Raw genomic sequence first — 22,246 nt, 5'->3', positions numbered from 1 at the left:
AGAACTTGCTGTATGTAACAGAAGGGGTTTTCACTCAGGCTCAAAAGAGTAATTTAATTTCATTCTCATGAAAGTTAAATGCTGTTTGCTCAGATTAAAGGAGAAAGAAACAGCCCCCACATTTCTGAGTGCCTGTTTATCCCAGAGAGAAGGCGCCAGCCCCCAGTTTGGACTGGGAGGCAGCCTGGGATAAATAACAAATCCTCTCATTAAGAGCCAAGGGATCCTAATTGACTTATGTCAGTCCTCCAGCTGGGCTCAGCCTTGCTCTCCTGCCATGGCATGGAGCATCCTTTGTTTCAGGCACCCTGAGGAAGGAAAACCCAGCCCCTGTGAGAGGCTGCAGCCTTGGGTAGTGTTTGAAGTTGTTATTTCAGGAGCTTATTTTAGCCACTCCTGAGCTGAGCATTGAGACTATATAGAGCAGCATTTAGGGAAAACGTTCATGTGGTGGTGGCTTCCTTTACCATGAGCTGCAGCTCTGCCAGCCAAGCTGAGCTGTGCCATTTAAGGAACACTGGAGCTTTGAGTGAAGCTTAAACTTAGAAACTTTGCTGGAGTGCACCGGATGCTGGGGGAAACCAGAACACACTTTTTGGATTGTCAGACCAAAGGCAGGAGGGTTCCCACAGAGCCCTCCTCCTTGTGGAGCTTCTGTTTCATATTTAGATTTTGTTTTTTAGTGCCCAAAGAGCTTTTAGTTGGGTTCTGACCATGGTGGCCTGGAAATTGGGCTAAATTAAAGCAGGGTTTTTTTGTTTACTTCGAAGTGCTAACAGACTTGGACAGTCCTGCAGCGTTTTTCAGGACTTACATCATTCTAAAATAGATTTGACTCAAAACAAATTTGATAAGAAAGTAATTCTCACTTGATGTGTGTGAGAATCTCACTTGTTTGCATCTACCCCAAAGGAAGAGCTGAGCCTGGGCAGGTGTGCTGAGGGAGAGTCTGGATTTGATATGAAATATTAAGAAGTTTATTTATTTTAATTGCTGGAGGATCCAAGAGAACACAAGGAGTTAAATGAAGTAGTTGGAAGATACAGGAGGAGGTGGGAGCCTGACCCTCAGTAAGTAAATGCCATTCCCACTGAGGATTTTATCAGATGCTCCCATACTACTCAGCTTCTTATTTTGGGTGGTTTGAGGTTTTATGAGTCCCCAGACAGAGGTCCAGGGATGTCTCCCCAAGCTGTGCCAAAAGATGAGGGTGATCCATTGAGTCATGGAGGTTTTGTGTACTATTTGCTCATCACAGCTGTATGAGACAGCAGCTGTATTACAATACCTCTAAAAAATTATGTATTAGCATCAAACCCTTAGCCACAATTATTTTCCACATCATTTACCAGTATCACAGCATTTTAAACTCCAGTTTAGCCTTCCCTGCTTCTCAGCCTGCCGCCACAAAGAGTTGACAATCCCAAGAATAATCCCATAATAACTCCAATTGTGGAACCATAGCTGATTTGGAGAAGACAATGTGTCCTCTTGTTTCCATCACTGAGAAATGAGAGCTTGTGGTTTGCCTTACTCCTGCAAAAAGTGCACAGAGCAAAAAGAGAAGAATTATCTTAGAGGAACAGAATTATCCTCTGATTAAGGCATAATTAATAATGTGTACATAACTAACAGTGTGTGCATAATTAATAGGGTGTACAATTCCCTGTTGCAGGGCCAGTCTGTCCTAAATTGCACTGGTAAGAACTGTAAAGAACAGAATTTTATTCTGAGAATGCAGGTAACTGGTGATGACAGCCAAATAAGAAGAAAAATAACTTTCATGGGCCAAAACCTGTTGGTTTTACCTGCACAGATGTGTGAAACCTCTGAGCAGCTGCTCTTGTACAGTTTGAAATGCAACAACTGTGTGAGGATCTGCTGCTTCCTGCTTCAAAGGCCTAACCAAGAGCGTTCTGAGGAAATCCAAGAGCTCTTTGTGGGTGACAGGAGATGCAGATTCAGTTGCAAACTCCAGGAAAGTGCTGATGGATTTATTCCCCTGTGCAAAGCCCTGGCACCGAGCGCTGACACCAAAGCCTCGGGCTGTCCCCGAGCGTTTGGAGTGCCTTGCCCATGGGTTTGTAAGGCCATTCCCAGCTAGTAATTGGTGACTGGATGTGGTCAGGACAGGCAGATAAACACTGCAGGAAGGGGGTGAATCACTCAGTAAATATCCTACCCATGCTGCAGGAGCTGCTGTTACTCACAGCACCTTTGGGGGGGATTGTGACGTGTTTGTTTCCAGGAAAACATTACTTGAAAGAAGAATTGAGGTTAGATGTGTTCCAAACCTGCAGCTCCACACCTTCCTCATGCATCTCTTGTCTCCTTCAGACCAGTTTAACATCCCCCTTCTTCTCTCCCATCCCCTTGGAGCTGATCTCCCACTCTGAGGTCACAGCAGAGAAGTTTTCATTCTCTAAATGCCAGCGTAGTTGCATCATTAAAAGCCCCCAAAGCAGATGGTCTGGGTTAAAGCAAAAAGGCTTTTTTTTAATTTTTTTTGCCAGTGAAGCAGCATTATAGTGATTAGAGCAGCCTGTTGGCAGTTTCTGTCAGCAATTTTTGCAAGCATGTAATATATAAAAGGATAAAAATACCATTTACTGTGATTTGCTCACCACAGAAAGAGGCCAGAGCGATACAGTACCAAAATCAGGAAAAAAAGCCCTGCAAGTAGTTTTCTGTCCTCTCTTCTGCACTTTGCCAGGATCCTGGTGGATAAATAGGTTTGCTTGAAGAGTCTGACCCTCCTTGTGTGTGATGGGGCACCCCATTAGCCAGCAGCCCCACTCTGTGTCAGCAAAGTCCTCTGCAAAGCTGGATACTTTTGAAATCGTGGAGCACATTTTTGAAAACAAAACCTCATTTCTGAGCTTTGAACTCCATGATTTGTAAAATATCTCTACCTGGAGTTATGGTGCAAAGTTATAGCAATAAAACAGAATATTAAGGAACAAAACATAGAAAATCACAGACAAGATGCTGCAGTGATACCAGAAAATCCTCCTTCAGTTCCTGTTTTCCTGATCCACTTGGCATGAAATGTTTTCTTGACTTCTACTTACTATTCTCATAAAAACCACAGGGGTTTCTTCTCACTGCTACTTGTTTTGTCCAAGATCCAGTAATTGGTACCATGTGAATTCACATTTTGCAGTGACAGAACAGAAATGGGGTTCCAAAAAATCACTTCAGCATCTCAGCCTCTGGCAAACATCAGGGCTGCAACCCCCCAGTCTCTGAGAACCCATGGATTTACACATCAAGTAGCTTATTTTGCTCCTGCTGGTAACCCCTATGTGAATATTTACAGCTCAAATGGAATCATGATTAAAAATTAATAGTTAGATTTTTGTGGAAATTCTGTCGCCTCTTCAGACTGGAATTGTTTTACCCTTGGTTTACATGTACTCCCTTGGTATATTAATAATAATTTTAGTTATTGGTAACATATTTTGCTAAGTTTGATGTACTAAAAATTATGTCTGTGGTATGAAGCAGTGAAGCCAGAAAAAGAGGGGAAATTGCAATCAGAGTTAGAGCACCCTGTGAAGTGTTCAGGTACATTTTAAAGGCTTGGTGGGAGGGTTTGGTTTCTGCAGCCCCCCGTGGGTTACCTCTCCTCTCCAGGGCACTTGGATCATCCTCCCCCTGAGAGCCTTGGTTTAATTGAGCTGTGTGTGAGAAGCATTGGCTCAGCAGGGAGCCCTTCAGCGGGGCTGGAGAGGGAGGGGTGGGATTCTCAAGGAAAAAGCTTCCTTGAACCCCTAAGGCACAGCAAAGTTCCTTTGACTCCAAATCTTTTTGAGCTGGGCTCACCTACTGCAGCTCTCAGCCTTGTTGCTGCATAAAAGAGCTCTTCAAATTTCCCTCAATTTATTTGACTGGATCCTTTTCCCAGCATTCAGCCTTGATGGCCACAATTGAATAATTTCAGGTGACAAAACCCCCTAACAGTGGGTTGTCCATTCTGATGGAGACATTTTTAGCTGGTATTGTTAGCAAGGAAGTAAAAAAATGAACACAGGCTTTCAAACTGGAAGCACAGCAGTGCTTCTAAGGAGCTGCTCTGGATAACTGTAAAGAAATGGAAGGAAATGTCAATGTCCTGGCAAGTGACTTTAATCCAGTGAAATCAGGACTGTGAGAGCAGGAACTGGGTGTGGAAATTCACTGTTCCAGACCTGGCCATCACTTGATTACCTTGTCCTGCTGTAGGTGCTGGATAAGGAATTTCTATGAATGAGGCAGAACATATCCATAGGATGGGAAAAAGGGATGGAGAAGCAGTTCTGCTGCTGGCAGGTGTCACTGAGAGCTTCCTGTGGCACATGGAACTGGTGCTCTGCATCTGCAGCTCTCTTTGCCCCCAGTAAATCCAGTCCTGATCACCCAGGCAACAGACAGGGAACTTTGGAATGTTCACAGAGAGGATGCTACAGAAATTCCAGACACCATGGTGGGATTAGCAGTTAGCAGAGGGAACTTTTCCACAAAAACCCCCAAGAGATTTCCAGCTGTAACATTTTAAACTTTGAAAATATAACCAAAATTTTCATTTTTAGGTCTCTGAGCGTTATCTTCTGGTCTCAGCAGAAGAGCAGTGGTGTAATTAACAGCTTCATTAATGCCAGAGTAGTTATGAACTACAGGAATGGCTGCAGTTGCATCAGGAATTCTTCTTGTAGAGCTGCAGCAGCTTTTTGATTCTTCAGAACTCAGGAGAAACAGAAAGGTAAAAGAAATAGTGAAAAATATTATTTAATATAAATCTATTTAATCTAAATCTATTTAATCTAAACTTATTCAATCTCTTATTAAATCTACTTCATCTGAATCTACAAATACCAATATGTTAAAAAAGAGGAAAGGTTGCAGGTGGGTTACACAGTGTCTGTACATAAATTTCAATTATAACAGTGTTTAAAATGATTAATTTTAATTGATTTCCTTGCTACAATATGATCAAAATGTGTCTTCTTCAAAATGTGAATTTTTTTCAATGCAAAATTCAGAATTGTGCTTCATATTTATCATTGGTCAAATAATCCAGATGCCAGTTGCTGTTTGCTCTGTTTATTGCATTTATACTTATGGATGTATTATGTAAATATTCTCAGAGTCACCACACTAGATTTCAGAATGAAAGCCTTCACAGGATCGTGGAATAGAATCCTGGGATGGTTTGGGTTGGAAGGGACCTTAAAGCTCATCCAGTTCCAAAGGCAGGGACCCCTTCCATGGACCAGGAATTCCAACCTGGCCTTGAATGATTAGAGTGAGAATTTCCATGCACATTTACACACAGTACTGAGGTACCTGGTGAATCAGATTCCTGAGTGACTCTCCACGTCTGGCATGAGCTTCTGGGAAGTTTAACACCTCCAGAGCTTTCCCACCACTCCAACATTTGCTCTCATTTCAAAAAGAGGGCTGTAATTTGATATTTAATTATTGTCCAGCCTGGAAAGGAGGGAGCTGGCGAGGAGGGTTTGGGGCAGCAGCTGCGGGGTTGGAGCCTGGAATTTCCCTGTTCCTCTGGAGCCCACCTGGGAGAAGGAGCCTTGTGCAGGCTGCCCTGGAGCAGAGGCTGGGCAGAGCTCCAGAATAAAGCAGGGATTTATTCCAAGCATCTCCTCCATGGATCCACCTTGGGCAGTACCAGAGCCCAGCCAGGCCTGCACCCAAGATGAACCAAAATGGCCCCAAAATGCACGGCCGGGCACGGGCTCTGTCCCTGGGATCAGTTCTGCTCCATTTGCACCTTGCAGTTCACTGTCCCATTCCAGCTTTAGCCCCTGCAGTCCCACCCTGCTTGTTTTTCTCTCTCCAGCCCACGGGGTTTGTGCTCTGGGGCTGAGATTTGGATCATTTGTCCTTGGTGCCCAGCTGGAGCAGGAATTGTTTTGTCTCCCTGCTCTGTGCACAGAGCTCAGCACTCCCTGATGTGAGCCCAGCCCCACACACTAAAGCAGCACAGAATGTGAAAATGGAAAAGCCAAACCTGAGGCATCAGGGGCTCTGTACCCCCACGCTTCTTTGCTCTCTGTGTCACTTCTCCCCGCAGCTCAGAGGAATCAGCGGCTCTCCCTCCCCAGCAGAGCTCCGAATCCCAGCCCGGCCCATTGAGGCGCAGCGGGACCGCCGGCATTAATCCGAGCGGGAATGCTGCGAATTCCTGCCCGCTCTTTCTTTGCCGGGCGCGCCTGGTGCTGGGACACAGCCAGAGGAGAGCGGGGCTGGCAGCTCCCGGCATTCCAGGACATGGGCTGGCCCCAGAGGGTCGCTCAGGTGCTGCTCCCTCTGCCAGGCTGGGCACAGGAGAAATCTAAGTTCAGTGCACCTCCCATTTGAAGCTTTTGGGTGATTTTTTGGAGTTAACAAATTCTCCTAGGCAAAATGAGAATGGAGATGTTTTGGAATGCTGGGCCTCAGCATCACAGAAACCAGGGCTGGGAGAATTCACTGACAGCCCATTGTCCTGACACTTGGGAGTTGCTCTTTTCCTGATCTTAAGGAGGTTTTCATGGGGAATTCTGTTTTCTTTAGATTGTTTTCTTACTGAGAGCCTGGCACAGGTGCCCAGAGCAGCTGGGGCTGCCCCTGGATCTCTGGAAGTTCCAAGGCCAGGCTGGACATTGGGGCTGGGAGCACCCTGGGACAGTGGGAGGTGTCCCTGCCATGGCAGGGGTGGCACTGGGTGAGCTTTAAGGTCAATTCCAAACCAAAGCATTCCATGATTCCATGAGAACTGCTACTCATGTAGCAAGAAGCAAGAATTGCTGATGACCCAGGACTCTGCCTGATAGAAAAGTCACAGAAATAAATGCTCCTTCTTGTGCAAGGACATTTCCAATGAATTTGGCTCTTTTTCTTCAGGTATATTCACCACTGGTGACACTGAATGGTTCAGCACAGTGTCCACCACAGTTAGGTCACTAAATCCTAAACTCAGCACTAATCTTTAACCCAAATCTCTCATTTTTTTACCATACTTGGTGTGTGCAAAAGAAATAGGAATAGGGAAATTTATTTATTTATTTACAAAGATTTTGAAAGCTTATGATAATTAGTTCTGAAGGCTTCATCTTCTGGGTCTTATCAATACCTCTGTCAGTCAAGAGGAAGAAGGAAAATGAATTTTTACAGTGGACACTTATCATCTTTAAAATAGAACTGTCACTAAGACAGACCCCTGCCAAGATAGTCCATTAAATGCACTCAAGATTCATAAAACTTTCACAAGGAAAGAGATCTAATAAGCCCAAGGAGAAATCAGAGCTCTTGGTCCATTTGCACCCCCGGCTGAGGTTCTGGGGTTGTTTTAACTTGCTGGTCCCTCTCTGAGTTTGAAAGCCTGTTCAGTTTTAATTAACCTGTTGCCTGTTCAAATTTGGAACAAGGTGGGAGGTTCAGGGTGAAGTTACAGAGATGGAGCAACCTGATCTGATAGATCCTTACTGGGGGAGGAGTTGTTCCTCCTCCTCCCTGCATTCCTGGAGTTTATCATGTGCTGGCTCTGCTTGGGCCCCTCCAGCTGCAAACCAAGCAGAAAACACAATTTTTATCTGGCACAGCTGAGAGCTCCTTGCCAGACAGGGAATTTTATCAGCTCACCAGAAACTCTAATGAGTGCCATCCTTGGAATATCAGAGTGGAGGCAGAGCCACAGTGGAGCACAGGAGACTGCAGGGCTTCCCACATACCTCTGCTCCCAGAACAAGGAATTCAGGATGGGCACAGATCCCTTCTGTGACATCTGGGAAAGCTCCTGGTACAATTGGTATTCCCCAGTGGTGGCTCCCACCCAGTACAGACCAGCTGGTTTTGATTGCAGGAGGCTTTGTTTGTGCCAGAGGGGTCTCCTCCATCCCTCTGGCCTCAGGAAGGGGAGCTGGGCACACCAGGGCTGGGACATCAAACAGTGCTGAGCAGGGAAACAGCTCCCAGCTGGCACAACCTTTACAGAAAAGAGGAGGGGGGGAAAAGCACAGTAAGTGCTGCCTGTTGAACAAAGCAGGGATTTCTGATTGATCCCCAAACCCCTCCCCAAAGAGCCCCACAGCTCCTGCCGAGGGCTGCGAGGGCTGATGGGACAGCCCCTGACTGCAGCCTGCCTGAGCAGCCAAACCAACCTGCTCTGCATCTTTTCCACCATTTCTTATCAAAACACTGCCCTGATACAGGGAGCCTCTTACAAAACAGAATAAAGCCTGCTGCTGCCAAGGAATGATTGCTGCTAGCATTTATTTTTCCACAATTATTTTCAGGGCTGTCCTTTCGAGGCAGACCAGATCAAGGAGTGGTGCGTGCAGTACCTCATCCCAGGATAAATCCAGGGAGGCTCTATGACTCAGGAATGACTCACTGCTCCTCCTCTGTTCCTTCCAGACTCTTGGGGGTGTGCTAATTTATTGTCAGTCTGTATCTGCAGTCAATTATTCCCCCCAGCTCAGCTCTCCTGTGCAGAAGGAATTCAGGCACGTTCTGCTCATTGCTTACCTCTCCAGAGAGGCAAACAGGTGAGCAGACAGTGTCACCTTCACTCTGGCATCCGGAGAAAATGGGGAGGGATTTTCCCTTCCTTGAATAACATGTCCAGGTTAATGATTTGGAACTAGAGTGTTCCTACCAAACCCCCCAAATCCCAATTACTAAACTAAGATTGACCTTTCAGAGAGTTATTTCGAAAAACTTGGATAAAATAAGGTGGGTATGACTCAAACAACAGGAGGAAAGTGTCTGCCTCACAGCTGAGGCCCACAAATTGCTTTCACTGTCAGAATCAAGCATTCAGAATAAAAAACACAAAACAAGAATGATTAATCTCTTTTTTCTCTTTAGCAAGACAGATTGAAGCATCCCAGTGGAGCTGCAGGGGAAGTGTTTAAACAATGCCTACTTAGTGTCCAGCAAGTCCTCAGTGGCAGGAATATAAGAAAAGAAAAAATAACTGAAAAATGACATTTTTACATATGCATGTACAAGATACATAAGCCCAGAGAATCACAGAAGCATGAAAAATACTGAGTACAAATAGGCCTTTTCAGCTCTTCCCAGCCAAATGTTGTGAGCCTGAGGACACAACAGATACAGCAGAAATGCATAAGAAAAATATTTTTCCAGTGGGAATGCTGGTTTAAAAATCCTTTCCTCCATGTCATTCAGCTCACCCCCATCTGATTTTTCTACCTCCCCCCTCCCAGGTTGTTTTGTGAGATATTTTTCAGTGGCAGCACCAGCTCAAGATACAGCACCTTTATCACTTCCAACTGCTTATTCCCAACCTTGTGTGATCCTGGCACGAGGGGCTCTGTGGTAAATGCTTGTTCTGCACAAACTGGGGCTGAAGTGGTCCTGAACTGGCCTTGCAAATCAAAGAGAGATTGAAAACAAAGGTGCAGAATGGCAAAATAGCAATGAAATATAATTTTGGAATTAAATACTTTAAAATGTAAACAAATCCCCACATCCTAAATTCATGGAATTACAGAATCCTGGAATGGTTTGGGCTGGAAGGGACTTTAATGATCCCGTCCCAGCCCTCTGCCAAACACTTCTCATTAAATGTTCTAATCAGCCAAACCTTCTGAGGCAGTGACAAGCTCTCAGAAATGATCCCACACGATGCTGCAACTTGACATTATTATATATTCAAATAATTTTATTAAGCACAGTGTGGGAAGCTTGGCTGTTTTTCAAAATATCTGCATCCAAAAGAAGTCCCTACACCTACAAAAATAGCAGTTGCAGACAGACTCCAGATCAGAGTGTTATTCACAACATCAGACTTGTGATCAATAGCTGGGAGAGCGTTGCCAGAAATAGTCCTGCTCTGGAAACGCTTCCTGCTGCCTCAGAACAGGTTGTGCTCCTGTCCTTCTGCAGTTTCTCCTGGATTTTATCTCCAAGTACACAGAGAAGAAGCAAAGCTGCCTGACTGGTGTAGCCATGCTGTGAATCAGGCCAGAAGCACCAAAATCACCAAGAGCCAGCACCCCCTGTGTATTTCTGACAGGGATGAATCCCTCACCCCATTCCCCCACTTGCACAAGAATTCACACAGCCTCTTGATGAACCGGATGGGAAATCGATCCAGCTGGAAAAGCAAAGATCCACATCCCCTTTCCAACACAAAAAAGGCTCTCCCAGCCAGATTGCTGCTCAGTCTGTGCTGTGTGCAGACAGGACAAAGTGCTGAGTTCTGCCTGAAGCAACCCAGCCTGGGAATGCGACACAGTCTGAGCTCCACCTGGAAACAATTTTCCCCCCATCCCTTTTCCCTCTCTCTCTCCCTGCAGCGTGCCTCGGTTCCCTGTGCAGCACCACAAACAGCCTCACAAGCACGGAGCAGGGACCACTCCTGTGCCCAGGGCTGGGGAGAGCTGGGGCTGCTGCCAAGGAAAAGTCTTTGCAACTGCTTCCAGCTAATCAGGTAACTGCTTCCAGCCTGCCCAGGCCGAGCCATGTCCTTTGCTATTCTCCAAATATTTATGTCTTTGTGAAACACATAAACATTTCATCAGAGGTCTCTTATTCCCAGCATTTCATGTGAAGTTGTTGTTTCCATGTTCCTAAACCCCCTTCAATGTGACTAATTCACAGTGGGGGAGTTCTTGACTTGCCTCACCAGAGTCACAGAACCCCAGAACCCAATCCAGAGATCCAAATCCCCAGAATCCAATTCCCAGATCCACATTCAGGCAGGGAAAGGATGGGAAGTGGTGACAGAAGCTTCTGCACTGTAGTGTGTTCCCTACCTGCAACTGAAGATTCTTATTCCTCTTTTTCCTTTTTCCCCCCCTCCCTCCATCAAAAATTGTTTGCCTCTGAACTTTCCAAAAGGAACAAAAACACAGGAGCAGTTTGGGAAGTTCATGTAAATCAGCTGGTGAATGTAAATTTAGCCATTCACTTAATGTAAATGCAGCTGGTAAAAGGCAGTTTGGTGTTTCCTCTACTATTTACGAAGAATTTACACACTTAGTAAATCTCATCTTAAAATTCTGAGCTCCCCACTGATCTACCAGCAAACACATCAGAATCTTCCCAGTTAGGATGAGTAATTGAGGAGCTGAATTATTCAGCATTGTGTGGTCTGTGGCAGCCAGAAGATAAAATTCCCAAGTCTCTGTTACTTCATTTACTTTCTGCAAAAAGCCTTCCCTTGGTAATTTTAGAGCTCAGAGCATGGCAGCACATAGCAAGTTCCAGCTAAATAGCACACTTCCCAAAAGTTTGCTGTTTCCTTAATGTTCATGAATATTTCAGGACCTCTGCTGAGAGGTTTCAGTGCATTCCAGGACAGTGATTCTGGGTTTCTCTTCTGCCTGCACAGGAAACGTGGCTGGACTGTGCCACACTCTGCATTGTTCTTCTAGCCAGCATTTCTTGCTATAAAGAATCAGATCCCCTGAAAATATATGAAAATATAATCCTTGATGTGAGATGGGCACAATTTGTGGCTGTTGTGAGAGCAGAGTTCTCTCTAGAAATTTACTTTCTGCAAAAAAAAATTCATTTCCTTAAACCATGAGCAGTGCTGGAGTTAAGAAATAGAGTTTGCTTTTCTTACCCTTTCAGCTCATTTTTTTCCATTGCTTGAACTGGTAAAAACACTTGGACAAAAATTTGAAATAACAGCAATACACAAGATGAGCAAATCAGTCTTTTCCAGCTGAAATTTTATTTCTTATAAAAAATTACAGTGATTTGCATCAGCATGTGGCATAATTTGGGAAATACTCAATTATGGTACAAGTGAATTTAAGTATTTAAATGCATTGTTTCATTTATCTTCTTTTGCTTATATTGGTGCATTTTTAATATACCATAAGAATAATTAAAAATAATGTCCTGTTTAGCAAAAAGATTTGCAGGTCTGTGTTCTGAGAAAGCTGAATGAGCACTAAAATAACATTAAAAAATTCGTGTCAGGGTTTACAACACAGGCTTATCCTGAGTGCTTTGCCTTTAAAGAAATGCTGACAGCAAACCAAGGAAATTATTCAAATTTTAAAAACCCAGAATGTGAGAGAAGCCAATAATAAAAATTCTCTGGGTCGTTTCCCTCTGCAGTTAGAGCAGAGAGCTCACAGAACCTGAGCTCTGGTGAATCCCCACGTGGGACTGTGACCTTACAGCAGCTGTGGGTGGGTCTGCACAAAACCCATGGAATTTTCAGGCTGAAAAGACCCTAAAGAGGGAGCTGGGATTTGAGTGCAGAGGAAGCAGCGAGGCTGAAGGCTCAGCAACCACCCAGACTGCTGGGTAAGAGCAGGAATCCCTGTCTGGGACTGGAGATTACAGAAGATTCCCCCTCAACTGTCCCTCTGCCTCACTGACTGCCTCAGCCTGGGTAAAACAAGGATGGCAGGACCCTCAAATGCTCAGCACTCAGCGTTTGTGTCCCAGCCCAACACTGCTGGAACAGGCACAGGGACAGCGATTCACTGCTCCAGTTCCAAGGCACTTCCCTGCCCAGGGACAGGGAGCTGGCAGCTCCTGATTGCAGGTGGATTCTTCTGTGCCAGCTGCACTCTGCTGCTGCCAGGAACCCCCCTCGAGGTTTGGGATGTGCCTGTGCCTCCTGGCCAGTCTGAAATCTATGAATTCAGGGACTGGGCTGCCTGGGGGAACGGGAGGCTCCCTGCCTGGGATGTGTCTCCAGGGATGGAAAGCTCCAAGGATCACAGCTCAGTAACTGCTTCAGCCACCCCACCTCCAAGCAGCTGCTCTTGCAGTACAAGCCCACACTTGGGCTCAGATGGAAAATGTCTAATAAGAAAACAATTTTTCTTTCTAAATTCTTTCCTGTTTAATGCACACACTTTTATTTAAGAGGAAAAAAGCCCTGACTTGCTAATTTTAATTGAGTCCCCAGTCTGTGGGGCAGCTTGCCTTGATTACATTGTACTAAATTACTCATCCTGGACAGATCCTTCTCTTTATTTTCTCCTTCAAGAGCCAAAATATGATATTGCTTGGCAAGAGGAGTGTGCATCTAAAATGTCAAATTACAGCTCGTAACTATTACCGGATAGTTTTGGCCATAGCCCTTGGTGACTGTTCCAAAAGAGATTCTCCTTCTAGGAGATCCTAAAACCTAATCCATGCCTCATGTTTGGGTTTAGGTGGCACTTTGGGCATGTGTGGCTCTGGTTGAACTTGAAATTTCTAATTTCTGCAGACTTCCAAAGTTTGAGATTGCACAAACTGATAACTCTGTACACACAGTGCAGACATTGAGAACTGCAGATCATTTCTTCTCAAATCCTAAACAGCCACCTACTAAATGCACATTATTTAACATAACATGAGAATAAAATGAGGTTCATATTGGTCAGCTTTTCATCTGAAGATGGCACAGGAACTCGATTAAATCTCTGCCATTAATTAAAATGGAATTCAGTCTTTGTACTCTGAACATGGATAGGAGTGATGGAGCTATGGAGATTTTGCTATAAATGTTTGTGCAATTCAGATTTTACTTTTGCTGTCTTGCTAAGACAAGATGCTGGACATCCTTTTAAATATTAACATGCCCATATCTGTTAGCAGTTCACGTTTCATTGCTTGCTTTTGAGGAGGTCACACTGCAGGGAAAGGCAGATTCCAGCCTGGAGGAGTGCCTGAAGCCATCCTGATATGCCATGTTCCTGCCTCTGGGGCCTGCTGGAGACCTGGCTTTTTGTAAATGGATTTTGTGGAGGTGAGAGGCACTGATGGGTGGAGGGGGGAGCGGTTTTGATGAGACAAAACTTATGGGCCTCTAGATGATTGCTCAATCAAACTAAAGGATTCAAGCAGAGCTGCTTCTACTGCCAGATGATCATTATGGACGAGGTTTGGATGGAAGAACTTGGGAATTCAGTGATAGAGTAATGATGAATCCTCCTCAGACTTGTCAGATATCCCATGGCAGGAACTCTGCCTGTTTGCTGATTGAAAAAGACATCTTGGCAGACCCAAATCAAAGACTTCCACAGCTTTGGAGGGCTTGAGCCTTTTAACCACATGGTAATTATGAAGACTATAAATAACACCGAAAAATCCAGTTCAAACAGTCCTCAATAAATTATTTTAATGTGCTGTTATTGGCCCCCTCCTTCAGGATCTCACAAGTCTGCGCTGTCAGTCTGACAGGCTGAAATGTGCTCTGTCAAATCAACAGCTCATCTCTGTCTTACAGACTGAGGGAAGCCTTGATTCCCTGTTTGTGGATGTGGCATTTGGGGACATGGGGCAGTTCTGTGGGAGCAGCTAGACTCAATGCTCTCAGAGATTTTCCAACCTAAACCATTCTGGGATTCCATGGAAGCTTCACCCAGTGTGAGGAAAGTTTTGTCACCTGAAAGGATAATGGGGCAGAGCCCTCAGAGGAGTTGTCTGGACTGTTCTCTCCGTGTTTGTCAGATGAAAATGACTCCAGGAACCCAAGAATTGTGGTTTTCTTGCCCAGTTCCTTGCTGAGGGAGTCCAGGACAGCTGAGTGCAGACAGTGGCTCTGTCCCTGAGCTGGGCAGTGTCACCCACCCAGGGCTGCTCTGGTGGTCACAGCTTGGACTCAATGCTCTTGGGGGTGTTTTCCAGCCTCAATTATTCTGGGATTCTGTGAAACATTATGTCTAACTCTGAGTTCCCAGATGTAGGAACAGTGGCAAAATTCAGCTTTCCTGCCTCCTAATCAGTGATGAATGTTTGCCTTGGAAACCTCTGCAAGTATTTACACTCTGGAGCAGGGCTGCTTCAGCTGGAACTCTGCAGACCTGGGGATTTTCTTCTTACTCCCAGCTGCTGAGGTCATTACCAGGTGTAAATCTCTGTCTGCTCACCAATCTCAGCCCTCCATGCTTGTTTTGACGTGTGCCACATTTGAGTATCTTTCCAAACCACGGAAAAGGTTTGTCCATTTTCCAAACAGAACATGTCCCCCACTATCTGTGTGCTGGAAATGACAAAAACACTCTTTTCCTGTTCAGTGAGAAAATGTTCCATGTAATCAGAATTTGCAGGAGAACAGAACTAAGAATTTACCTTTCAAAGCAGTCCATACTGAGAAGCAAGCACAGCTTTTGAACCCTTTTAATTATCTTTAAACTGCACACTGGAGTATCTTTGTAATGTTTTAGGTGTACAAAACAAACAAGAACTTGCATCAAGCAACACTAATACCCACCCTGAAAACAGAGCTCACAGCTCCAAAATTCAGGAGTGTGTGGAAACCCTGCTGAGCCCTTACTGCACCTTTAGGCAGCAAAATCCCTTTGAAAGTCTGGGCTTTAGGCCCAACCCTGCCAAGAGTTCTCTGTGGAAAGCTCCTCCTCCTGCCCAGGGCTGAGCCTGGCACAGCTCTTGTAAAGGCTCAGCTTTCCAAACAGCCTAGAGCAGGCAGGAGAAAATCGTGTCAGAAGTGGCAAATAGATGAGTTCCCAGGTGATTGATCCAGATCCTTTCAGAGACAGGAATTCTGATTTGTGAACAGCTGGAAAGCACAGCTGGCCCCTCTCTGGTGCCAGTCTGTGTGTGGTCACTGTGGAATGTGCTCCATATGCCCTTTGGACACGTGTCAAAAGTCACATGTCATTAATTTCTCCAAACTTTGCCGTATTAAAGGTGTAGGAAAATCATGGAAATGGAAAGTGCCTTATTAATGTGAAGAATTGTTTCCTGTGGTTTAGTTCTTTTACTTATTCAGTCCAGATTTTTTTCCTGATGGAATGATTTGAGCTCTACCTCTGAGATTCCTGTCCCAGAAGTAAATGGCTTGGAGCAAAAGGGCCATTTAACAAAAGATTGCACCGTGTAACTTTTGTAGAGTCATTAAAGGCAGATTGGATTCAGTGGCACTCATGGCTCCAAAGATGCTGCCCAGAGCAGCTGTGGCTGTCCTGGATCCCTGGAATGTCCAGGGCTGGACAGGGCTTGGAGCAGCCTGGGACAGTGGCAGGTGTCCCTGCCATGGCAGGGGTGGAATTAAAATCCATTCCACCCCAAACCATTCCAGGATTCTGCTTGGTCACACAGGTCCCTGCATTTGGGTAAGCAGGACCTCAAAGAGTGGCAGGGACTTGTCTGACTCTGCTCTTCAGCAGTGCTTACAGACTGTGAGGGAACAAACACAGTTCCAAGGCTTGGTGCATTCCCAACAGAGAAAAGGGCAAAAATCATCACTCAGAATCAACACTGTGTCAGACAGACATCCAAAAAATTATTATTAGATATTTCAAAAGAAGCATTTTTAATAGCAATTGTTCTATGTGGGATTTTTTTTCTTTTTTTAATTTCAGTATGAAGTATTTGGTATTTGAAGTCTTTAATTGTGCTGGCGAAAAGCCACTTAGAGGCTTTGATTTTTGGAAGCAAATCCATGTGACTGATCCGAGTGGGATCATAATGGCTGCAAGGACCCATCCATTAGGAACTATTTTTAACAATGAAGTCAGAACTGGAATGTGAAAGTAAAGCTAAGACTAAACTACAGAAAGGTAAAACTCACAATATTCTTAAAGATTAAACTGTCCTGCAGTGACAAAATAGCTAAAGTTGTTCCTGGTGCCCATATCCCAACCTATATTATCCCAGGTTACATTATTCCTAAATAGCTACCAACAAAACTCCAAGTATGGACAACCATTTATCTCCTCTACTGAATGGTCAAGGAGTGTTGGAGTCCTTCCCAACTTTTTTCCTGACACTTTTTGCTTTAGTTCATTGTTGGTTTGTGCTTCTACATATTTGACCTGTCTTTCATTTTGCTCCTGTCTGTATTTTTGTTATGAGTTGTCTCCTTTCATGGTTTATTTGTTCTCAAGTGTTTTTGGCAACTCCCTGCCTAGTTTCAGTCATACAGGATGATGTTCTTCATCCATCACTCCACATGCAACAGGGAGCAGAACAGAGATCCTCATGGTAGCCAGTAAACAAAAACCAGAGATACAATCCCAGACTGGTTTGGGCTGGGAGGGATCTTAAATCCCATCCAGTGCCATGCCCTGCCATGGGGGGACACCTTCCACCATCCCAGGCTGCTCCAATCCCCCTCCAGCCTGGCCTTGGGCACTGCCAGGGATCCAGGGGCAGCCACAGCTACTCTGGGCACCCTGTGTAAAAGTCTCGATGTAAAAGTCTGCCTAATATCTGATCTAAATCTCTCCCCCTTCAGTTTAAACCCATTTCTCCTTGTCCTGCTGCTAAAGGTGATGGCAGGGGATGATGAGCCAGCAGCTTCCAGAGGGTGGGATGGGTACACAGCATCCTCCTGTGGGAAATGGGGAGAGATGGAGGGGAGCAGAACTGGGAAAACTGCTCAGTGTGAGCAACTGGGGTGAATCAAAGTAGGGCTGGGGGAAGGACAAAGCATTGCTCAGAGCCATGGGGATGGGAGAGCAGTGGGGAGAGCATGATGGTGAGTTCAGGCTGGAGAGGAGAAGGTTCCAGGGAGAGCTCAGAGCCCCTGGCAGGGCCTGAAGGGGCTCCAGGAGATCTGGACAGGGACTGGGGACAAGGCACGGAGGGACAGGACACAGGCAATGGCTGGAAGCTGAAAGTGAGTAGATTTAGGTGGACATTGGGAAGGGATTCTGGCTGTGAGGGTGGGCAGGCCCTGGCACAGGGTGCCCAGAGCAGCTGCGGCTGCCCCTGGATCCCTGGCAGTGCCCAAGGCTGGGTTGGAGCAGCCTGGGACGGAGGGAGGTGTCCCTGCCATGGCCGGGCCGGGCCGGGCTGCGGCGAGCGCACGGCGGTGCCGGTTCCCGGTGCCGGTTCCCGGTGCCGATCCCAGGGCGCTCCCATCCCCGCTGCCGGCGCTGTGGCGGCCCGGGCGGGGCGCGGGGAGGGAGGGGCGGCGGTCACGTGTGGCCGCCCGGTTAAAGCGGCCGCGGGCGGCGGGAGCGGCACAATCACGGCTGGGGCGGCGAGCGGGGCCCGCCCGCTGCCCGCCCGCGGCCCCCGCTCCGTCCGCAGCGCCCCGGCCCGCACAGCCCCGGCCCGCAGCGCCCCGCCAGCATGGCCGGGGCCATCATCGAGAACATGAGCACCCGCAAGCTCTGCATCGTCGGGGGCATCCTGCTCGTGCTCCAAGTCATCGCCTTCCTGGTGGGAGGGCTCATCGGTGAGTGCCGGGGGCCGCTGCCTTCCTCCTCCTCCTCCTCCTCCTCCTCCCGCCGCTGCCCGCTTGTTTAGTGCTGGTTACAGTATCGCTGACTCGCTCCCATGATCTCATTATCCGCTTTTGTAGCCGAGCGATCCCGGCTCCGGGCCCTTTGTGCCCGTCCCGCGGCTGCTGCGGGGGGAGCCGGCCAAGGAAAAGTTTCTGTGTTGGTTTGTTGGTTTCTCTCCTTTTTTTTTTTTTTTTTTTTTTGGCCTGGTTTCAGCCTGGACTTAAAGAAAGAGGGAAGTGGGAAAGCTTCAGTATGGCGACGGAACGCGCAGGGAGCCTCGCGTTTCAAAGTTGGCTTAGAAAATAATAATAATTTATTTTTTTAAAAGGATTTTTCCTCCCTTCTTGGCGCTGCACCTCCCCGTGCCTCGGCCTCCGAATCGGCCGCGAGAGGAAACCTTTCCCCTGGCCAGAATGAGAACAAAAAAATATTAATAAAAAACCTAGGGAGGAAAAAAAAAAGGAAGGAAAGAAAAAGGGGGAACGACTGGTGGGAGTGGGGGGTCCCGGCTCTGGGGTTTTTTTGGGACTCGCGCTTTGTCCGGGCTCGTTTCTGCGGGGGATCCCCCCAGTCCCTCCCGATCCCGTTCCAGGAGGGGTCCCCTCCCCTCCCTCCCATCTCCCGACCTCTGTCAGGACGGGTCCCCTCCCTCCCTCCCACCTCCCGATCCTCCTCCAAGAGGAGCCCCCCCCGTTCCGCCTCCCGCTCCTGCTGCAGGAGCTTCCCCCGTTCCCGATCCCTGCCCAGGAGAAGCTCAAACCCGCGTGGGCTCGGCCTGGGTTTGCTCCTGCCCGTGGAAAACCCTCGTGGCCGCCCAGGGAGGGGTTTCATCCCCGGCTCCCCTCGGCTCTGGGGTCCCCAGCTCCGCACCGGGCACTCTGAAGCCCAGATTGTGTTTGTTTATCCCTGAGCATTCCCAAAGGCAGGGAGATGGGAACTGGGACACAGCCCTGCGGCAAGGAGAGTTTTCCCTGGGGGATGGAAGCAGGAAGATGGAGGAGAGCGAGTTTGGGGCAGTCCTGGGAGTTTTTTAAATTTTTTTTTTTTTTTTTTTTTTTTACTAGAAAGCAGCTGAGTTCTGCGCCGGCTCCTTGGAATGATGGGCGCATGGATATGGCTGCTTTGGCCATTTTCAGGGTGGGAATGTTGCCTTTGTGTCCGGGAAGGGCTGTCCGGCCCTGCGGGGCATCCCCCGGGCCCAGCCCTTCCTCCCGGGCAGGATCCCTGCGGAGCTCTGAGGGTTTTTGGAAGAATCGGGGTCAAATTCACTCCGAAACTTTGTTGCACTTCGCTGGGAGAAGGGAGTCGGGCTGTTCTCTGTTTGAGAGGGATCGAGGGTACAGCTCCGGCCATTCCTCAGGAAGCAGACCCTGTGCTCCTGGTGCCCATCAGTGCTTTGCCTTCCTGGCCTTGAATTATCAGCCTCTAATAACCACAAAACTCCACTAAACGTAATTTTGGAAAACTTCAGTTTCCCTCATTCTCTTCCTCACCTCCGACACAAGGGAGTCACTGGCACTTACTGACTAAAACTCATTTTTCCTGCTCTGACTAAAACTCATTTTTCCTGCTCTTGCAGGCCTGAAACCACATGGAGTTTATCAGGATTAGCTTTTTTGCTTCCTTTTTTTTTTTACTCTTTAAGAGCTGGTTCAAGAGCAGGCTACTGAACCCACTGCTGATTCCTGAGATAAAATGTCTTGGCCTGTGCTGTGCAGAGAAGCCAGACTTCATCTTAAAAGGGTTTTTCTAGCAGTTTCTTGCTGCTAAATTGAAATAGTTGGTTTTTCCAAAGGCTGGTGTGGCTCAGAAAGATTTGTTTGTGCTGGCATCCGGGGACAGATGTGACAAACAGATGTTTATGGCTGGCTTTACAGGGAAAAGACAAGTGTTTCTGCTCAGTTTTGAAGGGATTCGGAGATTAAAGAATTTAAATTATGTTAGTTCAGTTTTCCAGCTGGTTTATTCCCTGCTTTATTGGCTGATGCTGCTGCTGGGCATCCACCTTGCACCCTCCCATCCTGGATGGGTCTCCCAGGTGGGGTGGGAAGCTGCATGGACAGGTCAGATGGGCTGGGGCCAGCAGGGACAGGGACTGGGGGCTGAGTTCAATGCCCTGCATGAGCTCAGTCACTGCATCCTGCTGGAATTCCTGCACAGGCTCAGTCACTGCATCCTGCTGGAATAAATGCATCTTCTCTCTGTGGGCAGGTCCTAGGGGGTGCTGCCCCCCAAAGTTCTTTAATTCCTGGATTCCCTCGAATCAAACTGCTTTGATCAATCATCCAAACTGTTCTTTCCTCTGCAGCACTTACCCCTTCTGGTGCATTGAAGGAGTTCAGAGGCTCATCCCTGAGCCAGCAGCTCCCAGCCAGCCCTCCTGAGAGCTGCAAATCCAGGGATATCTGGTGCTTGTGAAACACCAAGTTCCATGTGTAACCTAGGTGTGGTCCCCAGTGTTTGGCAGGGTGACCCACGGCCTGGGAGGCTGAGCAGCTCTTCCCAGGAACCTGCCCTGTTCTGGGCTCCCTGTATCCCGGGAAACTGTGATCCAGGGGTCAGGCCTGACCCCTTTAGTGCTTCCCAGCGTGTGGGGTTCCCCACAAGGAGACTCCTCGTGCTGAGCAGCGGGTCGGTGGCAGCGTTCCGAAGGGATCGGAGCCGGGCCAGGAGAGCTGCCAGTGCCACCCCACGGGGGTGCCACCAGGTGGGCTGGGAGCAGAGGTGGCGCTGCCACGGTGGCCCCGCTCTGGTTTGATGCAGCGCACCCAACAGACACCAAAATCCGGTTATTTTGGTGTGCCCAGGTCTAGACAACCCAAAATACGTACACGAGTGGGACAGGGCTGCTCAGCCCAGCCAGCCTTTCCCCTCGCAGGCACTTAGGTCATGTTTCAAAACAATGACTAAGTGCTCTATTTTAACAGATCCCTCGTGCCAGTCCAAAATACCCAAATGCAGCACGTTGGTACCTGATACAGCCACCACAAAGCTGGTTTTCCTCACATCAGGGGGTTTCTGCCACTGCTGGATCCCAGCTCGGTTTTGGGCAGTCAGTGTGTGATGCCAGGGTTTTAATGCAGCTTCCACATTTCCAACAGCTCTTTTATTTAGCAGCAGGAACCTTATCAGCTCTCAGGTGGGATTTGCTCAGAGCTGCCCGTTGGCAAAGCACGAGATGCACACGGAGGGAGAAATTCCTGTGGCAGGAGGAAGCTCCTGTGCCAACAGCTCCCTGACAGGAGCATGCAGCCAGGTGGGGTCAGGTTCTGCTCCCAGGGAACAAGGGGCAGGATGAGGGGAAATGGCCTCAGGCTGTGCCATGGGAGCTTTAGGTTGGATATTTGGCAAAATTTCTTCATGGAAAAGGTTGTCCAACCCTGCTGCAGGCTCTGCAGGGCAATGGTGGAGTCCCCATGCGTGGAGGGAGCTTTGCAAAGCTCAAAAGGGAGCAAACACCCCAAAAGAGAGTTTTATTGGGCTGTTTCTTTGCTGTGCTTTTAATGAACTGTTGGCTCCAGAAAGTGGGGCTGTCACTACTTGAAACCCCACAGGATTCCTGGTGTCTGCTCCTTTCGTGGAAAACATCTTGTTTAAAGGTCACACTTCTGGGCTGTGTGTGATGTGTTCAGTCGGGATGCAGCAGTGGGAGATAGAACATGCTCCACAAAATTAATCCTAATGCAGCCTTGTCTCCACTATCTCTCCTGCTGTAAATGATGGCACGTGTGGATTACAGGAGGATGGGATCACCAGGGATGGTTTCTGTTATCGTTTGTGAGGAATGGGGCTGATGATAATTTACAGGCACGCCAGCATTCCCAGGAGCCCCTGCCTGCTCTGCCTTCCCTGGATCCAGTGGGGCTGTCCTGGGATGCCACCAGGCTTGTGACAGCCCTGGACAGGGCATGAGGACAAACCTTGCACCTCCAGTGCAGAGTTGGGTCCCTCTGCACAAGAGAGACTCTGAGGGTCTCAGGAAAGGCTGGGGGAGCTGGGCAGGGGCTGAGCCTGGAGCAAAGGAGGCTCAGGGGCCCTTGTGGCTCTGCACAGCTCCTGCCAGGAGGGCACAGCCCTAG

General features: G+C 47.6%; 1 protein-coding gene across 1 annotated transcript in view; it reads left to right on the top strand.

Moving 5' to 3' along the window:
• Positions 1-17,854: 17,854 nt before the first annotated feature.
• Positions 17,855-22,246, top strand: part of WLS (Wnt ligand secretion mediator) — a 29,841-nt gene continuing 25,449 nt past the window's right edge. The window contains exon 1 of the mRNA XM_071436967.1: positions 17,855-18,118. Coding sequence (XP_071293068.1) covers positions 18,013-18,118 — 106 coding nt within the window. The 5' untranslated portion in view covers positions 17,855-18,012. The remainder of the gene's footprint in view (positions 18,119-22,246) is intronic.

Source organism: Agelaius tricolor, unplaced genomic scaffold (assembly GCF_023055355.1).
Source record: "Agelaius tricolor isolate 1412-34295 unplaced genomic scaffold, bAgeTri1.0.p SCAF_11, whole genome shotgun sequence".
Lineage (NCBI taxonomy): Eukaryota > Metazoa > Chordata > Aves > Passeriformes > Icteridae > Agelaius > Agelaius tricolor.
Note: the sequence above shows the minus strand (reverse complement) of the source record. Positions and strands in the feature narration are given on the sequence as shown.